Source organism: Gorilla gorilla, chromosome 20 (genome assembly GCF_029281585.2).
Source record: "Gorilla gorilla gorilla isolate KB3781 chromosome 20, NHGRI_mGorGor1-v2.1_pri, whole genome shotgun sequence".
Taxonomy (NCBI): domain Eukaryota; kingdom Metazoa; phylum Chordata; class Mammalia; order Primates; family Hominidae; genus Gorilla; species Gorilla gorilla.
In genome coordinates this window covers 48302627-48326643 of record NC_073244.2, presented here as the reverse complement: position 1 = coordinate 48326643, position 24017 = coordinate 48302627, and the positions used below count along the sequence as shown (strand labels likewise).

Sequence of the window (24017 nt, the reverse complement as noted above, 5' to 3'; positions counted from 1 at the left end):
ATCTTCCAAGTTAAATTCCTCAACTCTACGGAATGTCAACTTACTCCCTCATGTAAAATGTACTTTCTGTTCCTTTGGGCCCTCAGTGTGTTCCACATAAGGCATCTACTTTTCAACACCTTAATGAATTTGTTATGTCTTCTTTTTTAAAAAACTTCAGTCTAATTTATTTTCCAAGTCTTTTAAGTTGCTAGAAGATTGGACACATAATTATTTCTGTGTTCCCAGGGCTAGCATAAGGGCTCGTCCTAAATTGATCAGAAAGTATATCGCAAGTCATTCATCCAGTTGCTAGGAAACTAAAACACAGCTTATTTCAATTGCCAGTTTTGAAAAATGAGTAATTGACTGACTATAGTACAGAACAAATAGCAGAAATTCTTGATGGGATTTCTGTGTTCCACAAAATATGTAAAACTAAATATTTAATATGCACATATATAAAATGTTTCTTAGAAATTTCTGGATTATACAGGTGTACACAGTTGTCAAAACTTTAAATGGTAAATTAAAGATTGGTGCATTTAATTGTATGTAAATGTTACTTACAAAAGGTTGATACGTTTTACACCCTAGTTCATGATTTGCATTTTGAAGTATTAAGAGAGGCCAGGCGCAGTGGCTCACGCATAATCCCAGCACTTTGGGAGGCCGAAGCGGGTGGATCGCCTGAGGTCAGCAGTTCAAGACCAGCCTGGCCAACACGGCAAAACCCCGTGTCTACTATAAATACAAAAATTAGCCGGGCAGGGTGGTGCATTCCTGTAATCCCAGCTACTCGGGAGGCTGAGGTAGGAGAATCTCTTGAACCTGGGAGGCGGAGGTTGCAGTGAGCCAAGATCATACCATTGTACTCCAGCCTGGACAACAGAGCGAGACTCTGTTTCAAAAGGAAAAAAAAAAGAAGTATTAGGAAGAAGTGTGGTGTCATCTGCAACTTACTTTGAAATGTACAAAGAAGCAAGATGGATAGATAAAAGAATGGCTTAGATGTATGATAAAGCAAGTAAAGTGTTAATGATTGATCCTAGGTGGTAGGTATACATTTCTTACTGCACAATTATTTTAAATTGTCGGTATGTTTGAAAATTTTCATAATAAAGTATTAGAGAAATGGGAGTGAGTTTTTAAAAAGAGAATGTAAATTTAAAACAACAAGACCTGTATTCCATATTCCTAAATATAGTCTCTCCAACCGTCTAAGCTGACTGTGCACATTTAACAGGAATTTGCCCTTACAGGGATCAGTGTCCTTCAGGGATGTGGCTATCGATTTCAGCAGAGAGGAATGGCGGCACCTGGACCCTTCTCAGAGAAACCTGTACCGGGATGTGATGCTGGAGACCTACAGCCACCTGCTCTCAGTAGGTAAGCACAGTCACCTTGGTATCTGAAAGGAGGCCTCACTGAGAGTGTTTTCATTCTCAGTTGATGAATGCTGTCCGCATCTTAAATAGGTGATGATTTTGTTCTTGATTTGTCTAGGATTCTTTATTTGTTTAGGGCACTCAGAATATTACCCTGAAAAGTTATGGTTACTTTTCTGAAGAAAAATTCCTCATCAAAGAATAAGAGATTATTGGTTGGGCCCTGAAACACAATTAGCTGGACCCAGACCTTTATCATTTCCCATGAACAGGATATCAAGTTCCTGAAGCAGAGGTGGTCATGTTGGAGCAAGGAAAGGAACCATGGGCACTGCAGGGTGAGAGGCCACGTCAGAGCTGCCCAGGTGAGTGAAGCGAGTGTGAATCCATTAGATGGGAGATGGGAGGAAATCTCAGCTGTCTTGAGAAACACCAACACCCTTGGAATACTATTAAGATGCTTTTTCTGGAAAGTTCTGAATGTTTTTGTATTGCTTGATGCCCCCTTGGCCTCTCAGATCACTAAATGCATTCTCCCTGGATGACCTTTGTCATTTATTTTTTGTCACAGCCTGGGTCGCATCCTGGGCTGTGTTGCCCAGGCTGGAGTGCAGTGGCATGATCCCAGCTCACTACAACCCCCGCCTCCTGGGTTCAAGCAATTCTCGTGCCTCAGCCATCCAAGTAACTTGGATTACAGGTGTTTGCCAGCCACCATGCCCAGCTAATCTTTGTACTTTTAGTAGAGGCAGGGTTTCACCATGTTGGCCAGGCTGGTCTCTAACACCTGACCTCAAGTGATCCACCCGTCTAGGCCTCCCAAAGTGCTGGGATTACAGGCATGAGCTACAGCGCCTGGCCGACCTTTGTCACTTCTGTGTTCTTCTTTGGCTTCGTGGATTCTGAATCATGTGCCAGTCTCGCTCATTAAAGATCTTTCTTGGCCGGGCGCGGTGGCTCACGCCTGTAAGCCCAGCACTTTGGGAGGCCGAGGAGGGCAGATCATGAGGTCAGGAGATCGAGACCACGGTGAAACCCCGTCTCTCCTAAAAATACAAAAAATTAGCCGGGTGCCGTGGCGGATGCCTGTAGTCCCAGCTACTCGGGAGGCTGAGGCAGGAGAATGGCATGAACCCGGGAGGCAGAGCTTGCAGTGAGCCAAGATCGCGCCACTGCACTCCAGCCTGGGCGACAGAGCGAGACTCCGTTTCAAAAAAAAAAAAAAAAAGATCTTTCTTTCTTGGTTATGCTCATTTTCTCTAACATTCTTCTTTTCCCCTACATTCCCCATAGTCCTAGAGTCTTTCTTTAACCTTCAGACATTCACGGATCTGCTTTCTTTCAAAGTTACTCTGTGTCACCCACTCCCACTCCTGCTAGTCACTTTTATTTCTTTTCTTTTTTCTTTTTTTCTTTCTTTCTTTTTTTTTTTTTACTGTGAGATGCCTCAGAGCTTTCTGTCCAATCACCCTCTCTTTTTGTTTTCTGCAGAGGAGTGGCCATGAAATTTCTTACTTCTTCCCAGTCCTTCATGCCTGGATAAACTGATGACTTGGGGGTCACTGTTACTTAATCTTTGGGATTATCTTTCTGCTGTGTTTAACATAATTAATCACCCTTCCTGACCTTTTTTCTTGATGTTGCTTGAGTGATTCCACATTGACCAGGGTTTGTTTTTGTTGTTGTTGTTTTTGATTGCTTTATTTTTATAGTTTACCTGATGAGGTTTGAGTTTAATCATAGTCTTCAGTTTAAGACACACTATCATCATGAGTCTGGGTCAGGATTCTCTCCTATTTATTTTTTGATTTATTCCTTTTTCTCTTTCCCCCACACCCATTTTTCTGCCTGTCATAAGCTACTGTTTTATATGATGGAAACATTTTTGATTTCATGCATGTTGTAAGTGAATTAAGAGTTTGGATCATTAGTTTATATGAATGATGCTGTGGTATATATAGTGTTTTTTGCCTTACTTTTTCCACATCTGTCCATGATGTTATCTGTTCATTTAGTTTATTTCCTCTAACTGCTGAATTGTTTTCCAGAACATTTCCTATCAACACTGTTACTGCCTTCCTCTTCACGTTACTCACCGTCACCAGTTTCTCTGTGTTCAGCCTGGATGAGTCATTTGTACCATACCCCCTAGCCTCTGCTAGCTGTTCTTTGAACTAAAATCACCTGTTTCTCATTTGAGCAGAGGAGTTTAGGTTCCAGACCTTATAGCACGGAATCTCTGAAGAGGTTTCTTTCCAAATTGAAAGAAAAGGTCATGATGAAAGTGATGTGAGATTCTATTTTATTCTAGAATAATTGTGACAGATTGGTGACAAATAGAGAGCTATCAGCAGAGAAAATAAATATCAAAATGATGTTGCTTTCATCAAGAAAATATTGACAACAAAGAGGCAATACGACTATAAGGATAGTAGAAAAATAATTCATGTGAACCCAAACATCATTTCTCCTCCCAAAAGACCCCATCAATATGCCTCATTTGGAAATGGTTTAAAGCATAATTTAGGTTTATACAGTCATAATAAAAATAATCCTTCAAAGAATGTTAAAAAGATTACCAAATGATAAAATGTCTTCCTATAGTAACCATGAGTGTATTCCAACAGGAGAGAAATTATGGGACCATAATCAATGTAGAAAAATCCTCAGTTATAAACAAGTATCCTCTCAACCTCGAAAAATGTATCCTGGGGAGAAAGCTTATGAATGCGCCGAATTTGAAAAGATATTCACCCAGAAGTCACAGCTCAAAGTACACCTGAAAGTTCTTGCAGGAGAAAAGCTCTATGTATGCATTGAATGTGGGAAAGCTTTTGTACAGAAGCCAGAATTTATTATACACCAGAAAACCCATATGAGAGAGAAACCCTTTAAATGCAATGAATGTGGAAAATCCTTTTTTCAAGTGTCATCCCTCTTCAGGCATCAGAGAATTCATACCGGAGAGAAACTCTATGAATGCAGCCAATGTGGGAAAGGCTTCTCTTATAACTCAGATCTCAGTATACATGAGAAAATTCATACTGGAGAGAGACACCATGAATGCACTGACTGTGGCAAAGCATTCACACAAAAGTCCACACTCAAGATGCATCAGAAAATCCATACAGGCGAGAGATCCTACATCTGTATTGAGTGCGGACAGGCCTTCATCCAGAAGACCCATTTGATTGCACACCGAAGAATTCATACTGGAGAAAAACCATATGAGTGCAGTAACTGTGGCAAATCCTTCATTTCCAAGTCACAACTTCAGGTACATCAACGTGTTCACACAAGAGTGAAGCCCTATATATGTACCGAATATGGGAAGGTCTTCAGCAATAATTCCAACCTCATTACACATAAGAAAGTTCAAAGTAGAGAGAAATCTTCCATATGTACTGAGTGTGGGAAGGCCTTTACCTACAGGTCAGAGTTGATTATTCATCAGAGAATTCACACTGGAGAGAAACCTTATGAATGCAGTGAGTGTGGAAAAGCCTTCACTCAGAAGTCAGCACTCACAGTGCATCAGAGAATTCATACAGGAGAAAAATCATATATATGCATGAAATGTGGACTGGCCTTCATTCAGAAGGCACACTTGATTGCACATCAAATAATTCATACTGGAGAGAAACCTTATAAATGCGGTCACTGTGGGAAATTGTTTACTTCCAAGTCACAACTCCATGTTCATAAACGAATTCACACAGGAGAAAAGCCCTATATGTGCAATAAATGTGGGAAGGCATTCACCAACCGGTCAAATCTCATTACACATCAGAAAACTCATACAGGAGAGAAATCTTATATATGTTCCAAATGTGGAAAGGCCTTCACCCAGAGGTCAGACTTGATTACACATCAGAGAATCCATACTGGGGAGAAGCCTTATGAATGCAATACTTGTGGAAAAGCCTTCACTCAGAAGTCACACCTCAATATACATCAGAAAATTCACACTGGAGAGAGACAGTATGAATGCCATGAATGTGGGAAAGCCTTCAACCAGAAATCAATACTCATTGTTCATCAGAAAATTCATACAGGAGAGAAACCCTATGTATGCACTGAGTGTGGAAGAGCTTTCATCCGCAAGTCAAACTTTATTACTCATCAAAGAATTCATACCGGAGAGAAGCCTTATGAATGCAGTGACTGTGGGAAGTCCTTTACCTCCAAGTCTCAGCTCCTGGTGCATCAGCCAATTCACACAGGAGAGAAACCCTATGTGTGTGCCGAGTGCGGGAAGGCCTTTAGTGGCAGGTCAAATCTCAGTAAGCACCAGAAAACTCATACCGGAGAAAAGCCCTACATTTGTTCTGAATGTGGGAAGACCTTTCGACAGAAGTCAGAGTTGATTACACATCACAGAATTCATACTGGAGAGAAACCGTATGAGTGCAGTGACTGTGGGAAGTCTTTCACTAAAAAATCACAGCTCCAAGTGCATCAACGAATTCACACTGGAGAGAAGCCTTACGTGTGTGCTGAGTGTGGGAAGGCCTTTACTGACAGGTCAAATTTGAATAAACATCAGACAACACACACTGGAGACAAACCCTACAAGTGTGGCATCTGTGGGAAAGGCTTCGTTCAGAAATCAGTGTTCAGTGTCCATCAGAGCAGCCACGCTTGAGAGAAACAGTGTGAGAAAACCCCACTGAGGGTTGGGTCTGATTGTACACTGTTGCATGCATGCAGCAGAAAAATATGTATATTATTGTAAATAGAAATGACCACATCAGAATGTCACACATGGCTGTTCTGGAGAGGGCCTCTGAGAAGGCACTGAATGAGGCGAGGGACCCTTCCTACATTGTCACCATCCCCAGTAAACCTTGGGTCATTATTCATACTGACAAGGAACCGAGTCAATTTGGTGAATAGGAAAAGCCTTCTCACGAAAACTACAATGGAATACTGTTACCAAATTCTTCATAAGAAAGATCATATTATGGGAATGATAATCCTGTTTACTGTGGATTAGGTATAGTGCCAACAGTTTGAATGATAAAACAACATAATACGTAGTTATTTTGATAGTGATGAATCCTAAGTTATGTGAGTTGTTCGTTGTGGAACACATTGTGTAACAGACTCCTGGGTGTTTTTCTTTCTCGCTCGAATCTACCACAGTTGGTCATATCCAACCCTCATTCAGTATTTCTATCAAGAAAGAGATGCTACAAAAAAAAAAGAAAAAACCTTTATGTATACAGATGTAAACCTCAGAATGTATGTTGAGTCCCCACTGTCATCTAGCACCAAGACTTGCACCCCCTCATTATCTACCATGACTGTCTCTCAGCCTCACAGGCCCTCAGCACTTTGTGTTTTGACCCCCAGCACTGTGTCTTGTGAACTCCCATCACCTTCAAGAAAGCTTCCGAGGTAAGAATTTTCTGGTCATCTGGGACAACTTAAATCTCCCTTCTGCTGTCATAGTTCTTCCAACTCAGTTGCCTTTTTTTTTTTTTCTTACTCGTCACTGACTTGAAGCTTAGCATCTGGCTTCCTTAAGGATGTGACTTTCATGTAACAGATTAATAACTTATATGAAAACCAACACAACCATATGTTTAGGGCTGGAAAGGGCCATGACGCCTGGCCATTTTTCATGTTTTACCTTACTCTTATGTGTGGCACACTTCATCAATTCCAGGAAACAGTTTCTGGAGATCTCCTTATTACCTCTTTTACAATCACCTCACTCCAGCATGATGTCTGTTACCTCTTCCCACTTGTGACAATGTCTAGTAAGGTTCACTCTCCATTCTGCGTGATGACCACTTATTACAACCCTCAGAATAGGGGACAGTGGTGTGCCCCCTGCAATACAATGGTTTCTATCTCCTGATACTTTTATTACACCTCTAGCAGGATGTCTTGTGATCCCCCTTATTGATTTTTCCCTCACAATGATGAACAATTATCTCCCATTACTCACCTAGCAGTATCTAACTGTCCCTAACACAGTGTGTGGGAATGCCCTCAATACGGTGGATGCTGTTAACTTTCTTCCTTCCCCTCAGGCAATGGCGGTGACTTACAATGAACCATAATGTCCACATTTCCCAACTGTATTTTGGAGCCTCTTCTGTCCCCTTCTTTCTAGGACCCCAGTTAAAAAAAAAAAAAAACTAGCCCAATGTCTGTTGATGCCCATTAATCACTAACACAGTGTCTGACCCCTCCATTAAATTTTGATGGTATCTCTTGGCTCCCCGTTGTCCCGTTAACCCAATGTCTGCTGATTCCCAATTTCCCACATTGCTTCATGAGGTTCCTTAGTCACCCTTGGCTACTGTACTTTCCCCAAGATTGCATCTCCATGTTTGCATGGTCATGATCCCTGGAAGATGGTGATGAGGATGAGGTCCCAGCCTCATAGACCTTTTCCTCTGAGTTCCCCCCAAGGCACAATGGAATGATGGACCCAGGGTGGGCCAGGGATGATCTGGAGATCTCAGGAGACCACAAGCTGGGCTTCCTGTCTACTACATGAGTAGTGGTGTGAGCAGAACAGTGAAAGCTGTCTATGTTGGTTCAAATTCTGGTGCCAACACTGATCCACTTAGGGACGCTCAGCCTGCCCAGAAACCTCCTCTGGGCCTCAATTGTCTCACTTGTAAAATGGGATTATGGGAGAATGAAGTGACTTTGTTTGGGTCACATGATGGATGGGATCCAAGCCAGCAGGGCCCAATGACAGCATCCTGTTAATATTAGTCATCAGTCAACATAAGCATCTGACTATCCTCTGTATGCCCAAGCCTCATGAAGGGAAACAATTTATTGTAAATGACTTTTGATTATTTCTCTTATATATTTATTGTAACAATATTATAATACTTACATGTATATGTATATGCATATACCCGTATATACGGAAGGCTTTATTTTTTAGAGTAGTTTTAGGTTCAAAGCAAAATTGGGTAGAAATTACAGAGGTTTCCCATGTATCCCCTAATCCACATATGCATAGCCTCCCACATTATCAGCATTCCTCTCAGAGTAGTATATTTGTTACAGTTGGTGAACCTCCACTGACGCTCATTATCACCCCAAGTCTATAGGTTATGTTAGGGTTCATCCTTGGTGTAACACCATAGAATGTGTCTTGTACTTTCTGCTTGTTGGAACAAGTGGATCATGGCATGTTTCCACTGTTATACACAGAGTAGTTTCACTGCCCTAAAAATCCTCTGTGTTCTGCCTGTCATCCCTTCATCTCCTCTAACCCTGGCAACATTTTTTCTGTCTCCATAGTTTTACCTTTGATCTTTTATATCATATAGTTGAAGTCATACAGTGTGTAGCATTTTCAAATTGACTTCTTTCACTTAGTAATGTGGATTTCAGTTTCCTCCATGTCTTTTCGTGGCTTGATAATGCATTTCTTTTTAGAGCCAAATTATGTTCCATTGTCTGGATGTTTATTTATTCACCTACTGAAGGACTGTCAGATGCTTCCAAGTTTTGGCAATTATGAGGAAAGCTGTTATAAATATCTGTGCAGGCTTTTTCTGTGGACATAACTGAAATATTTTTAAAGTTATATTTATTGAGGTATAATTTACATTCAGTAATAGTCACACTTTTTAGTGTAGAGTTCTGAGTTTTGACAGTTGTATCTAATCATGCAATCAACACCACAATCAAGATAGAGAACAGGTCCCTCACTTCCCTAATTTCTTTCTTATCCCTTTTTATTCCCTTTTCCCACTCCCAGCCCTTGGCAATCACCAGTCTGTTTCCGTCTCTATAGTTCTGCCTTTTCCATAATATTGTATAAGTGGAGTCCTTGTGTGTGTGTGTGTGTGTGTGTGTGTGTGTGTGTGTGTTTTGTATGTGTATGTATATCTCCTTTTGAGTCGGAGTGCTTTCATTTAATGTGATGCGTTTGAGATTCATCCATATGGTTATATGAAAAACAAATGGAAAATAAGGTGATGAAAAGATGCTCAACATCTTTAATTATCAGGAAAATGCAAATTAAACCACAATGAGATACTACTATAGAATGGCTTTTAGAATGGCTAAAAATGAAAATGTGCCATAAATTGGCAAGAATACAGACCAATGGAAATTTTCATGCATTGCTTGTAGGATTGTAAAATGGTCTGTCCACTATGCGCAAAAGTTTGGCAGCTTCTTATACTATTAACCATACATTTATCATATGACTCAGCAACTCCACACTTAGGTATTTACCCTAGATGAAAGAAAAATTCTGTTTACATGAAAACCTATACTCAGATGTTCACAGCAATGGTATAATTGCCCAAATTAGGAAGTAACACAAATGTACATCAGTGGATGAGTGATTAAACAAATTGTGTACACCAATACTATGGAGGGCTGCTCAGACATAAAAAAATGATTTATTGACACTTACTACAACATGGATGAATCTCAAAAGTGCTGTTGTATTTTACCATGTGATAACTTGAATTACATTTGATAAAAGATTTATAAGAACTAGATTTATATATTTTAATTTTATATGTGCCTGTCATTACATACTATAGAAAATTGTCTACAGTATGTTATATAGCATATTGTAATATTTATTACTGTATATTCCTTATGACAATAAAATAGTTTGTATTTTATATAATAGTACCTGTTTTATAGTATATGTTTTATTTTATATGATTACCTAATTTTAATATTTTACATATCAAACTTTCACATAATATTTTGGTTATTTCTACTTTCACGTAGTTGCATTTAATGTTTGTAGTGTAAAGATATAACTACAATAAAAGAGGCCATAGGGTCCAGAGAGTCTGCAGTTGGAGTTAGTCAACATTTTTATTTGTCAGGCATCTCAATTCTGGCTGTTTTAACATCAAGGATCTTTTCTCTGGCTTTGGGCCTTTGCACTGACTGTTCTGAGAGTACTCTGCTTCTCCAATGCCTGTGCATCTTGCTTTCCTCTTCCACCTTTGGAGTGCCTCCATCCCCATCTTATCCTGCCATTGAAGTAACACATCTGTAGAGCTCACTTGCTGCTCCCTTATTTTGTATGATATTTGCATTGCAAATACTATTACTATCTGACCTGATTCAATATTCCTTTTTTTGGTTTCTCATCCCTCTTCCCCACTGGACCATCAGCCTCATGAGACCCAGACTTTGTCTGTCCTGTTTCTGCTGTATACCAGGCACCCAGCACGGTGCCAGCTCAAAGCAGATGCTCAGTACAAGCTTGTTAAATGGATGAATGAATAATAGCAATAATATCGAGGTTGACCAGATGCCCCACACAGATTGGTAACGTGTGGGGAAGTTGGTGGGGTGGGTTCGGGTCCTCTAATTCAAGATTTAATGCCTCCTCCCACCATGGTCCAGCACACCCAGCTCTAACTCCATGTCAGGGCAGTACCAAACTGAGTATCCTACCTACATACATTCCACACTGTTTACAAGATCTAACTTAGCCTCCTCCTGGTCACAGTGGCAGGCCACATAGAGGGGGAAAGGGGCAGTAGTGGGGGATCCATAGGCAGGGGGCCACTCCCATCAGCATCTACCCTAGCACTTTCTATCCTGCACCCCATTGTCAGTGTCACCTGCCCCACCTCCTCCACTGGAGCAGCCACTGGAAAATATACAACCCCAGGAGCAAGAGGAATGTGGCACGGCTGAGGGTTCTGGGGCTCAGGCACCTTGTTGGATAATGGATGTGATGCAGTGTGGCAGATATTGACCCCGTGGCCAAAGTCAGCTTAAAGCCAAGGTTGTCATGGACACTTCCCATAATGCCAGGATGAATCACACCCTCCACCCTCAGCTCTCAAATGGGCTACTAGTGCCAATGTGACTATTTTTTATTTTTATTTTTTTTGAGATGGAGTCTCACTCTGTTGCCAGGCTGGAGTGCAGTGGCGTGATCTTGGCTCACTGCAACCTCTGCCTCCCGGGTTCAAGTGATTCTCCTGCCTCAGCCTCCGAGTAGCTGGGATTACAGGCACCCACCACCACACCCAGCTAATTTTTTGTATTTTTAGTAGAGACGGGGTTGCACCATGTTGGCCAGGATGGTCTCAATCTCCTGACCTCATGATTTGCCCACCTCGGCCACCCAAAGCGTTGGGATTACAGGCCTGAGCCACCTCGCCCAACCCAGTGTGACTATTTATGGTATATCCTACACCTCCCCACCACACTCTACTCCACATTCCTCATACCGTACCATACCGTACACCATGCCATAGCATACCACTTACAGTTTTACTTAATTCTATAATTATATTGTTTCAATTAATGGTTTTAAATATAATCAACACAATTATACTTTATAACAAATATCAGAATCCTTGTCATTATTATATGCCTCTAAATTATTAAGATATCATAAATAACAACATATCAATTCTGATGCTAAGAAATCCTCTGTCTCTGCTAGTTTCTGCCACCTTCAGGTGTTTGTATTATATAAACACAGTAGTCCCACCCCTGGGCTGATGTTTTCCACCCTCTGTGAAATCAGCACAATTAGGTTACATCCTTAGTGATTTTATTATGGAGTTATTTTAATATTTATTATAACAAGGAATGCTGCTATTAAAACAAAAAATTGTGTTCTCTGTTTACATTTGTGAAATAGGACAATATAAGAAGCATATTAATACAATCATTTGAGTTATATTAAGTTTGTGCCTATAATAAATGCCAATCCTGAAAACCCATGGTGTGTTCTATTATATTGCGGAAAATGGGCACATTTACAATACAGCGTTGACTGTTGCAATGGTCTAAATTTGTGCCTTCCCCCACCACATTTACATATTGAAATCAGTTTCCCATTGAGATAATATTAAGAGATGGAGTCTTTGGTAGGTGATTAGGTCATGAGGGCTTTGCTTTCAGGAATGCAATTCATGGCCTTACAAAAGAGGGCCAAGGGAGTTTCTTTTCCTTTCTGCCATGCGAGAACACAGCAAGTAGTCACCGTCTGTGAAGCAGACAACTCTCACCTGACGCTGAATGTGTTGGCATCTTGATCTTGGACTTTTCAGCCACCAGAACTGTGAGCAATAAATTTGTCTTCTTTATAAATCCCCCAGCCTAGGGATTTTGCTATAGCATCCCAAACAGACTAGGACAACCATATTAATTATCTATCGCTATGTGTAACATATTACTCAAAACTTAGTGGCGTGACATAATAATAAACACTTATTCTCCTACATACTCTCTGAGGACTGGAAATCTAGGCACAGTTTAGCTAGGTGGTTCTGGCTCAGGAACTCTCATGAGGTTGCAGTCAGGATGTTGGCTAGAATTGCAGTCATCTGAAGGCTAACTGGGGCTAATTGGATCTGATTCTAAGCTCACGTGACTATGAGCAGAAGATGAAAGGCCTCAGTTTCTCACCACATGGAACCCACCATAAGAATACTTGAGTGTGTTCACCACATAGTGAAGGTATTGGTTACAGTGGTCAGTCTATTTATCGTGAAAGAAGACTCTATGGAGTTTGAATACCAGGAGATAAGATTGATTGAGGGCAATCTTGGAGGCTGGCTACCACACTGACATTGTGGTCATTTGCATTTATATTACCATTATCATTGCAATTGATACCACTGTTGACTAATGACAATCTCGTAACCCAGAGGGAAATAGTCCACACATTATAAGGTATTTGTGAAGCATAAATGATGTGGCACCCAATACACAGTGCTGATTGTGATGACAATAATGATGACAGCAAATTTTAGTTAAGTGTTTAATGTGCACCAGGCCATGTTCTAGGTTCATTCAGTCCTCCTAATGCTTGAGATGAGCACAATTATTATACTCGTTTCCCACACAAAGAATGTGTCACAGAGGAATAAAGGAATTTTCCAAGATCACAAAACTTTTAAATAGCACAGGGAAATTCAAACCCGGGCTGGCCAGCTAAAGAGTCCATTCTATTAACCCCTATGCAATGCTGCACCTGAAAGGCCATCATTAGTGTGATCACTCCCAGGCTTGGTTATAGTATAATCGTGCTGTAGTTATAAAGTAATACAGTAGTAATAGTGTAGCCATAATACTTCTCCTGAGAAGGCTGGCTATTCCTGCATCCCCGCCCCATAGGAAGAGGACATTGTTAACATCATCATTATTATCATTATTTTAATATTATAACTCTGCCTATTATAACAGTGACGAACACTTAAATCTTTCCATGATATGGCTTTATGTTTTCACTTATTCTCCTGGGAGTCTTTCCCTAAGATTTGTAAACTTAAAATCCTAAGCCACTCCCCAACTGAATGGACCCCCTTGTGGCCAAGGGGACCCCAGAAAACTCCTTTTTTTTGGTTTTGAGACAGAGTTTTGCTCTTGTTGCCCAGGCTGGAGTGCAGTGACACAATCTCGGCTCACTGCAACCTCTGCCTCCCAGGTTCAACGGATTCTCCTGCCTCAGCCTTCTGAGTAGCTGGGACTACAGGCATGCGCCACCACGCCCAGCTAATTTTGTATTTTTAGTAGAGACGGGGTTTCTCCATGTTGGTCAGGCTGGTCTTGAACTCCCGACCTCTGGTGATCTGGCTGCCTCGGCCTCCCAAAGTGCTGGGATTACAGGTGTAAAGCCACCGTGCCCAGCCCCCAGAAAACTCTTAAATACTTAGTTCCCAGCCATGACAGGATGGAAGGTTAGACAGGCCTCATTATATCCCTCTCTTTTGTGGTTTAAATATAACAACTGACCAACATGAATGTTAAAACAGAGATCATAAGATTGACAGAACAGATGCTTTGTGGCAATAAGACATAAGCTGGACGCAAAGCCATGCCAGGCAAGGGATAGGTCACATCCCCCTACACTTAAGGAATAAATTATTTTCTGGCCGGGCACAGTGGCTCACGCCTGTAATCCCAGTACTTTGGGAGGCCAAGGCGGGAGGATCACCTGAGGTCAGGAGTTCGAGACCAGCCTGACCAACATGGTGAAACCCCATCTCTATTAAAAATACAAAATTAGCTGGGTGTGGTGGCGCATGCCTGTAATCCCAGCTACTCAGGAGGCTGAGGCAGGAGAATTGCTTGAACCCGGAAGGCAGAGGTTATGGTGAGGCGAAACTCCATCTCAAAAAAAATAAAATAAATAAAAATAAAGTATGTTCTAACTGCCACAAGGTTGTTTTTTTTTTCCTCTCTGGCAGCTAAACAAGCACTGGCCTCAACATAAACAATATTAAAACAATTTGCAGCTCCACCAGATGCTGACTGACCCCCACCCCCTATTCCACCAGCTATAACTATAGCTTTGACTGGACAAGAGACTAACTTCAGTAACTTTCTCCTGATGAAAAGGCCACTGAGCACAGACTGGTCCTGGCTAGTATACACACACTGCGCACTTGTGTGGCTTCCTGACCTGAAAAGACCTTTTGATATATAGGACCTAACTGTAATAAATTTAAATGTTGTGTCTCTACCCCAAAGTGAACATGGTTCATATGTCACACGCATGTTTGTTCAGTGTGTATGCGTCAGGACCACCTGTAGGAGGTAAAATAAATTAAAATGGGCTGGGCGCGGTGGCTCACGCCTGTAATCCCAGCCCTCTGGGAGGCCGAGGCGGGCAGATCACGAGATCAGGAGATCGAGGCCATCCTGGCTAACACGGTGAAACCCCATCTCTACTAAAAATACACACACACACACACACACAAAATTAGCTGGGCGTGGTGGCACACACTGTAGTCCTAGTTACCCGGGAGGCTGAGGCAGGAGAATTGCTTGAACTTGGGAGGCAGAGGCTGCAGTGAGCTGAGATCCCACCACTGCACTCCAGCCTGGGCTACACAGCGAGACTCCATCTAAAGAAAAAAAAAAGTAACTAAAAAAAATTAAAATGAGTCTGCTGAGTTTGTGTGTAAGGCAGGTGGAAGAGTCCTTGATTGTAAACATAAGCTTATGGTTCTGGGAATTGGCAGTCAGCTGCAGTCACTCAATGGAAGGCCACAGTGCGGAATGTCGGGAATATGGGGCAAGCTTCCCAGGTCTCAGCCAGGTGCTGTAATTTAAAGCTGTCTCTCCTGACTTTGGAATGATATTGCAGAAGAATAAAAGTGATTCCATGCAGTCTCCAGCTTGGCCAAGAAGAAAAATGATTCATCTACAGTTGGGATGAGGGTCTACCCCAATTGGAACTGAAAACTTCAAAGTAAAAGTAAGGAAGCTTCCAGAACCAAGGGTAGCTCCAAGCTTTTGGATGCTGAAGTTTTATAATAAGGAACGCTATCCACCCCTTGATGGTTGTGGTTAACACCACACATGTCAAAGGAGAGGAGTATCCTTTGGAGGGTGCAATGAACTAAACTGTGTCCCCAAAATTCAGAGGTTGAAGCTCTAACCCTCAATGTGGCTATTTTGGAGATAGAGCCTTTAGGAGGTAATTGAAGTTAATTAAGTTCATAAGGGTGGGATCCTCATCTGGTAGGATTGGTGGTCTTACAAAAATAGGAAGAGAGGCTCTCTCTCTCTCTCTCTCTGTCTCCTGCACCTAGGAAAAGCCGTATGAGGACGTAGCAAGAAGGCAGCCCTCACCAAAAGCGGACCGTGCTGGCACCTTACCTTGGACTTTCCAGCTTCCAGAACTGTGAGCAAATTAATTTTTGTTGTTAAGAAAATTCATTTTTGTTCCATTTTGTTAAGCCACCAAGTATATGCAATTTTGTTATGGCAGCCCAAGCTAAGACAGAGGAAACATTAATTAGGTAGGACCAAATGGAGCTACCCTTTTTACCTTCCCTTCATGGGCCACTAAGTACTGATAAGGATATGTTAACTTTAAGAAAAACTACAGTTGTTGTTTTGTTTTGTTTTGTTTTTTTGAGATGGAGTCTCACTCTGTCGCCCAGGCTGGAGTGCAGTGGTGTGATCTCGGCTCACTGCAACCTCTACCTCTCGGGTTCAAGTGATTCTCCTGCCTCAGCCTCCCAAGTAGCTGGGATTACAGGTGCATGCCACCAGGTCTGGCTAATTTTTTTTGTATTTTTAATAGAGATGGGGTTTCACCATGTTGGCCAGGCTGGTCTTGAACTCCTGACCTCAAATGATCCACCCACCCTGGCCTCCCCAAATGCTGGGATTACAGGCATGAGCCACCATGCCTGGCCACACACTATTTAAATTTAAAAAACAAGGAGACTTTATTTTTTATAAAGGGTTACAGCCAGCAAAGTGGCCGTCTGCAGACTGGGAAGTGTTGGGGCAGGAGCTTGATGCTGAACAGGTTTGCTAAACATAAATATTCAACATGTTATGCATTTGTCAAAACAGCAAATGGTACACTTAAGATTTATGCATTTCGTTGCATGCAAATTGTACATAAAAAGAAACATGCAACAATCACTAAAAGACACTAAGTGTCAAAGTGCTTATAAAAATAAGACCCAATTATTTGTTTTCTACACAAAAACTCATTTAGTTGCTTTTCTCTTTTTTTTCCTAAGTTTTATTTTGGATTGAGTGGGTACATGTGCAAGTTTGCTAGATGAGTATGTTGTGTGATGCTGAGGTTTGGGGTACACATGATCCTGTCACTCAGGTAGTAAGTATACTACCCAATAGGTCGTTTTTCAGCCCACATCCTCCTTTCTCTCTCCCTCCTCTAGTCATCCGCAGTGACTATTGTTCCCATCTTTATGTCCAGGTGCACTCAATGCTTAGCTCCCACTTATAAGTGAAAACATGTGGTATTTGGTTTTCGGTTGCCACGTTAATTAGCTTAGGATAATGGCCTCCAACTGGATCAATGACATGACTTCACACTTTGTTGTGGCTGTGTAGTATTCCATGGTATGTATGTAACACATTTTCCTTATCCAGTTCACCACTGATGGGCACCTAGGTTGATTCCTTGTCTTTGCCATTGTGAATAGCACTGCAATGCTATTCACAATGAACATATGAGTGCATGTGTCTTTTGGTAGAGCAATATATTTTTCCTTTGTGTATATACCCAGGAATGGGGTTGTCAGGTCAAATGGTAGTTCTAGGTTCTTTGAGAAATCTCCAAACTGCTTTCCACGGTGGCTGAACTAAATTTACATTCCCGCTAACAGTGTATACGCATTCCCTTTTCTCCACAGCCTTGTCATCACCTGTTACTTTTTTACAGTCGCCATTCTGACTGGTGTGAGATGGTATCTCATTGTGGTTTTGATTTGCATTTCTCTGATGATTAGGGATGCTGAGCATTTTTTCATGTTTGTTGGACACTTGTATGTCTTCTTTTGAGAAGTGTCTGTCCTTTGCCCATTTTTAAATTGATTTGTTTTTTGTTTGATTTGTTTAGGTTCCTTATAGATTCTGAATGTTAGACCTTTGTTAGATGCATAGTTTGTGAATATTTTCTCTCATTCTGTAGGTTGTCTGTTTACTTTGTTAATAGTTTCTTTTGCTGTGCAGAAGATCTTTAGTTTCATTAAGTCCCATTTGTCAGTTTTTGTTTTTGTTGCACTTGCTTTTGAGGACTTAGCCATAAGTTCTTTGCCAAAGCCAGTGTTGAGAAGGGTATTTCCTAGGTTTTCTTCTAAGATTTTTATAGTTTGAGGTCTTTTTTTTTTTTTTTTCTTTTTGAGACAGAGTCTCACCCTGTCACCCAGGCTGGAGTGCAGTGGCATGATCTTGGCTCACTGCAACTTCTGCCTCCTAGATTCAAACCATTCTCCTGCCTCAGCCTCCTGAGTAGCTGGGATTACAGGCGCCTGCTGTCACGCCAGGCTAATTTTTGTGTTTTTAGTAGAGACGGCGTTTCACCATGTTGGCCAGGCTGGTCTCGAACACCTGACCTCAGGTGATTGGCCCGCCTTGGCCTCCCACAGTGCCTGGATTACAGCTGTGAGCCACCGCGCCTGGCCTGAGGTCTTACATTTAATCTTTAGTCCACCTCAAATTAATTTTTTTATATTTTGAAAGGTCAGAGTCCAGTTTCATTCTTTTGCATATGTCTAGCCAGTTATCCCAGCATTGTTTATTGAATAGGGAATTCTTTCTGCTGTGCTTATTTTTGTCAACTTTGTCAAAGATCAGATGACTGTAGGTATGTGGCTTTATATCTTGGTTCTCTATTCTGTTCCATTGGTGTATGTGGGTTTGTGGGTTTTGTTTTATTTATTTTTTATTTATTTGTTTATTAATTACCAGTGCCATGCTGTTTTGGTTACTGTAGCTTTATAGTAGTTTGAAGTTGGGTAATGTGATGCCTCCAGCTTTGTTCTTTCTGTTTAGAATTGCTTTGGTTATTTGGACTCCTTTTTGATTCTGTATAAATTTTAGAGTAGTTTTTTTTTTATTTCTGTGAAAAATGACAGTATTTTGATAGGAATAGCATTGACTGTAGACTTCTTTGGGCAGTAACTGGCTAGAACACATTGTATGAACAAAATAGATATATCAATAAAGAAATAGAAAACAAAAAAATTCTGGAGTACAGTAGCTGAAATGAAAAAGTCTCAAGGGGTTCAAAGGCAGATTTGAGCAGGCCGAAGAATGAATGAGCAAGTTTGAAGATATGAAAATTAAAATAATAAAGTCTGAGGAATAGAAAAAAAAAAGACTGGAAAAAGTGAATAGACCCTAAGAGACCTTTAGGACACCATCATATAGACCAATATTTGCATTTTGGGAGTCAGTACTATCTAAGGCAATCTACATATATTTTATGGAGAAATTGAAAATTTTATCATAAAATTCATATGGAATCTGAAAAGACCCTGAATAGCTAAAACAATCTTGAGAAAGAATAAGGTTGGAAGGCTCACATTTCCTGATTAAAAACTTACTACAATGCTACAGTAACCAAAACAGTGTAGTACTGGCAAACAAAAAGACACATAAACCAATGGAATAATAGAGATCTCAGAAATAAACCCTCACATATACGGTCAAATGATTTTTTGGAAAGGGTATCAAGACCATTCATTTCCCACATTGGGGAGAAAACAGCCTTCTGAACAAAAGTGTTTGGAAAAACTAGATCTCAACATGCAGAAGAACGAATTTAGATCCTTACCTAACACCATATACAAAAAATAACTCAAAGTAGAACAAATACCTAAATGTAACAGCTTAAACTATGTAACTCTTAGAAGAAAACATAGGGCAAAAGCTTCATGACATTAGATTTGGTTCTTGGATATGACACGAAAAGCACAGGCAACAAAAGAAAAAATAGAAAAATTGGCCTTCATTAAAATTTAAAACTTTTGTGCATCAGAGGATACTATCATTAGAGTAATAAGGCAACCCACAAAATGGGAGAAAACACTATTGGCAAATCATTTATCTGATAAAGGACTAGTACCCAGAACATACAAAGAACGTCTAAAATTCAACAATAACCAAAAGTAAACAAGTCAATTAAAAATGACAAAGGACTTCAATAGACATTTTCCCAAAGGTATAGTCTGTATATTGTAATACATTAATAAGCACATGAAACCAATCACTGGGGAAAGGCCAGCTCAAGCCAGTATTAAGCATAAGCTTCTGTAAACTTGATGCTTTTGCATCTGCCCTAGATGTATGTGCTGGACACATATTGTTCTGGGCAATCCAACAATATATCTGTATTACCTTGTCTTGGTCTCCTGCCTCCCTCATCCCACCCCTGCTTCAGAGACCTCCTCCCAGGAACGTGCCTTTCAAATACAAATCAACCAACCCAGAATCTACAGCCCCAACCACTTGCCTTATTAAGCTCTCACAATCTGGGCCACTAAAAACACCTGCTGTAGCCACCCCAGGGCCACATATGAAACCACTAGGGCCAGCCCTTATACCTCAGGGCCCATTGAAATTTTAAAATGAATGAATCCTAAACCTGCATACCCTGCCTCTCTAGTTCCTTTCCATGGAAACCACAATATGGGTTCTTGTACAGTTCTTTGTGCATTCAAGTTCTAGTTTTACTAATGTCTCCCATTTGGTAAAAAGTCCCTCAAAAAGAGACTGATAAGGATTACATGAGAATACAGATTCTACAAAGAAGTGGTCAAAAGTGGTTAATGCCAGTTATAGCTCATCCAAACCAGTCATGGCCAGTTGAAACTGGTAAAAGCTGGTCAAAGCTAGCCATAACAAGTCAGAAAGAGAATAAAGTAATTTCAGTCTGTCAAAACTGATAGTAGCCAGACAGAGCCAGTCAGAACCATTTGTGGTCAGGTGAAACTGGTGTAAACTTGTTAGAAATGGCCAAGACCAGTCAAAACTGACATAAACCAATTGTGGCCAGTCAAAACCAGTCCAAGCCAGTCAAGGCCAGATGTAGCCCATTGTGAACCCAAAGTATCTGAGACAGGTCTCAATCAATTTAGAAAGTTTATTTTGCCAATGTTAAGGACACCCCATGACACAGCCTCAGGAGGTCCTGATGACATGTGCCCAAGGTTTTTGGGGCACAGCTTGGTTTTATACATTTTAGGGAGACATGAGACATCAATCAGTATGTGTAAGGTATACATTGGTTCAGTCTGGAAATACAGGACAACTTGAAGTGGGGGCTTCCAGGTCATAGGTAGCTAAGAGGCAAGTTGTTGCATTCTTTTGAGTCTCTGATTAGCCTTTTACTGAATCCTTAGTCTGGCTTAGTGAATCTGAATTTTTACGTAAACAATAGGGAAGAGAAAGCAATCAGATGTGCATTTGTCTCAGGTGAGCAGAGGGATGATTGAGTTCTGTTCTCTGTCTCACACCGGTGAAGATAAACTATCAAGTTACTTTACCAGGGTTAAATTCAACAGCACTGTTTTAGGGTAAAGATCTTGAGGCCCACGAGAAATTTTCTTGTGGACAAATTGTGAGGGAGGTATGTATAATAGTTTTTTATCTTTGTAGCTATCATATTTAGAAATAAAATGGGAGACAGGGTTTGCCTGATGCAGTTCTCAGCTTGACTTTTTCCTTTGGTTTAGTGATTTTGGGGTCCTGATATTTATTTTCCTTTTACACTAGCTACACAGATTTTGGGCAGTTGAAACCAATCTACACCATTTGGAACCAGCCATGACCAGTCAGAACCAGCATTAACCAATTATGGTCATTTCAAACTGGTTGCAGCCAGTCAGAGCCAGTCTTAACTGATTGCAGTCAGTTGAAATTGACCCAAACTGATTGGAACCAGCCAAGACTAGTCACACCTGGCATAAAATGTTTCTGGCTTGGCCAGGCATGGTGGCTCATGCCTGTATTTCCAGCATTTTGGGAGGCTGAGGTGGGTGAATCAAGAGGTCAGGAGTTCGAGTCCAGCCTGGCCAACATAGTGAAACCCCTTCCCTACTAAAAATACAAAAAAAGTAGCTGGGCATGGTGGTGTGCACCTGTAATTCCAGCTACTTGGGAGGCTGAGGCAAGGAGAATCGTTTGAACCTGGGAGGCAGAGGTTGCAGTGAGCCGAGATTGCGCCACTGCACTCAAGCCCAGGCAACAGTGTGAGACTCCATCTCAAAAAAAAAAAAAAAAAGTTTCTGGCTTATAAAACTAGTCAAAACCAGTGCTCAAAATCGTACAATTGTTACCAAACACCAGGGGTTATGTTTGGGTCCCATTGGTCAATACACAAAAAGCCAATCAGTGAGTTGAGTATTGCCAGGGAGGCAGGCTTACTATTGCACAGGTCACATCAGCTTGTGAGATGGGAGCCAAACCTCAAATTCATCCCTCCTCCTTGACTAAAGTTAAGGGTTTATATAGCCCCAAATAAAAACAGGAGGGGGAAAGAAAAGGAGTTGGTCAACAAGCAGCAAATGTATTTCATTGTACAAATGTAAGTTTCTCAAGCTTCAGTTTTATGGACATCCAGCTTGTTGGAAAATTGGGCTGGTTTCACAATGAAAGAGTGAAAAGTATTCTAAGTCTAAGGGAACATAGAAGGTCTCCTTTAATCTACAATAGTGAAACTTTCTTCAAAGGGTTTTGAGTGTTTCTTGCTTGTGTGTCTAGTTGTCTCTGATTTTGTAAGAAATATGTCAAAAAGAAACTAACAAGGCCTATGTGATGCTATAGATTCTACATTGAAGTGATCAAAACCTGTTGAGGCTTGTTATACTCCATCTATACTGATTGTGGCCAGTTGAAATCAGTGTAAACCTTTCAGAACTGGCCAAGAGTAGTCAGAACTGGCATATGCAGATTTTGGCTGGTCAAAACAGGTGCAAGCTGGTCAAGGCTAATTATAAGCCCCTCTTAAGTGGTTGTAGCCAGCTGAAACCATTCTAAGTTGGTTGGAACCAGCTATGACAAATTAGAAGTGGCATAAATTGGTGCTTATTTGTTCAAGCCAGTTGTAGCCAGTCAGAGCCAGTATCAGTCATTTTTGGTCAGAGGAACTGATCTAAACTGGTCAGAAATGGCAAGACCATTTGGAATAGGCATGAACTGATTTTGCCCAATCAAAACTGGTTCAGGCTGGTCAAGGCCAGTAATACCCAGTACAAACCAGTTTTGACCAGTTGGAACTGGTCTAAGCTGGTCAGAACCAACTTAGACTGATCACAATTGGCATAAAACAATTCCAGATTGTGAAAACCAGTAAAAACACGTGCTCAAAATTGTACACCGAAAGACTGAAAAAGATTCTAAGGTCTAAGGGAAAATATGGAAGGTCCTCTTTCATCTACAATAATGATAATTCTCCTGTAGGTTATGAGTGGTTCTTGTTTGTGTGCTCAAGTTCTAATATTTCTTGTGTCCCTCATTTGGTAAGAAGTCTCTCATAAAAAATAACAAGGGTTACATAAGGATATAGATGATATAAGAAAGTGGTCAAAACCTGTTGAGGCCATTTTTACTGGGCATAAAACAGTTGTGGCCAGTTGAAATGAGTCTAATCTGGTCAAAACCAACAAAGACCAGAACTGGCATAAACTGATTTTGGCCAGTCAAAACAGGTCCAAGCTGGTCAAATTCACTATAGTCTCACTAAATAGGTTCTGGCCAGTTGAAGCCATTCTAAACCAGTCAGAACCAGCGATGAAAAATTAGAACTGGCATAAATGAATACTTATTGGTCCAAACTGGCTGTAGCTAGTCAGCACTTCGTAAGTGTTGTATATCTGTGTGTGTATTTGTGTGGGATGTGTTTGTGTGTGTGTCTTCTCTTTGTGGTATCTGGTGGGACAAATGTGCCTTGTGCACTGGAAGGGGTTTCTTTTGTCTGGCTTCCTTCTGGTTTACCTCTCCTTGTGTTTCTGCTTGGGCTGTGTGTAATCTGTTTTCTGTGTGGTTCCAGCTTGTGTTTTGTTAAGGCCTGGGCGAGGCGGGGGCCTGCTTGGCACCAGGAGGAATAAAAATAGCCTTGTCTCTGGAGAGGCCAACTTTTCTAAAATAAAGTGACAATACCACAACCAACAACAGAAACCTTGCAGGAACACGTTTTCCATGAGCAGGAGTGGTGTAGTCAGATGTCAAAGAAGATGCTTCTAACTCCATTCTTCCTTTCCCTTAATAGTCACATCAAAACTCACCATGATTCAATATTGAGAAGAACACAATAACGTGTGAACAATCTCTTTAAATCAAACTGCAGCCTTTCTGGCTAGGTCACAAGTTTTGCACTCACTCCTGCATCCACATGGCAGTGGGAGTAATTTCCCCAACATTGCCTCTGTTCTCTTACTATGCCCT

At 41.0% G+C, this 24017-nt stretch overlaps 1 protein-coding gene across 7 annotated transcripts in view; it reads left to right on the top strand.

The window, feature by feature from the left end:
* Positions 1-24017, top strand: part of ZNF585A (zinc finger protein 585A) — a 67298-nt gene that overhangs the window by 15193 nt on the left and 28088 nt on the right. For 3 of the 7 annotated variants that reach the window (XR_010131963.1, XR_010131962.1, XR_010131961.1), the window contains exons 3-6: positions 1242-1368; positions 1640-1732; positions 3995-6767; positions 15896-15987. Coding sequence is in view for 3 of the 7 variants with exons in the window: in XM_031003981.3 (XP_030859841.1) it covers positions 1242-1368; positions 1640-1732; positions 3995-6012 (2238 nt within the window). In the remaining 4 variants the exon portion in view is untranslated. Of the gene's footprint in view, positions 1-1241; positions 1369-1639; positions 1733-3994; positions 9997-15895; positions 15988-24017 lie in introns of those variants that run through there. The other 4 variants (XM_031003981.3, XM_031003982.3, XM_063701280.1 and 1 more) reach the window with 2 other exon arrangements.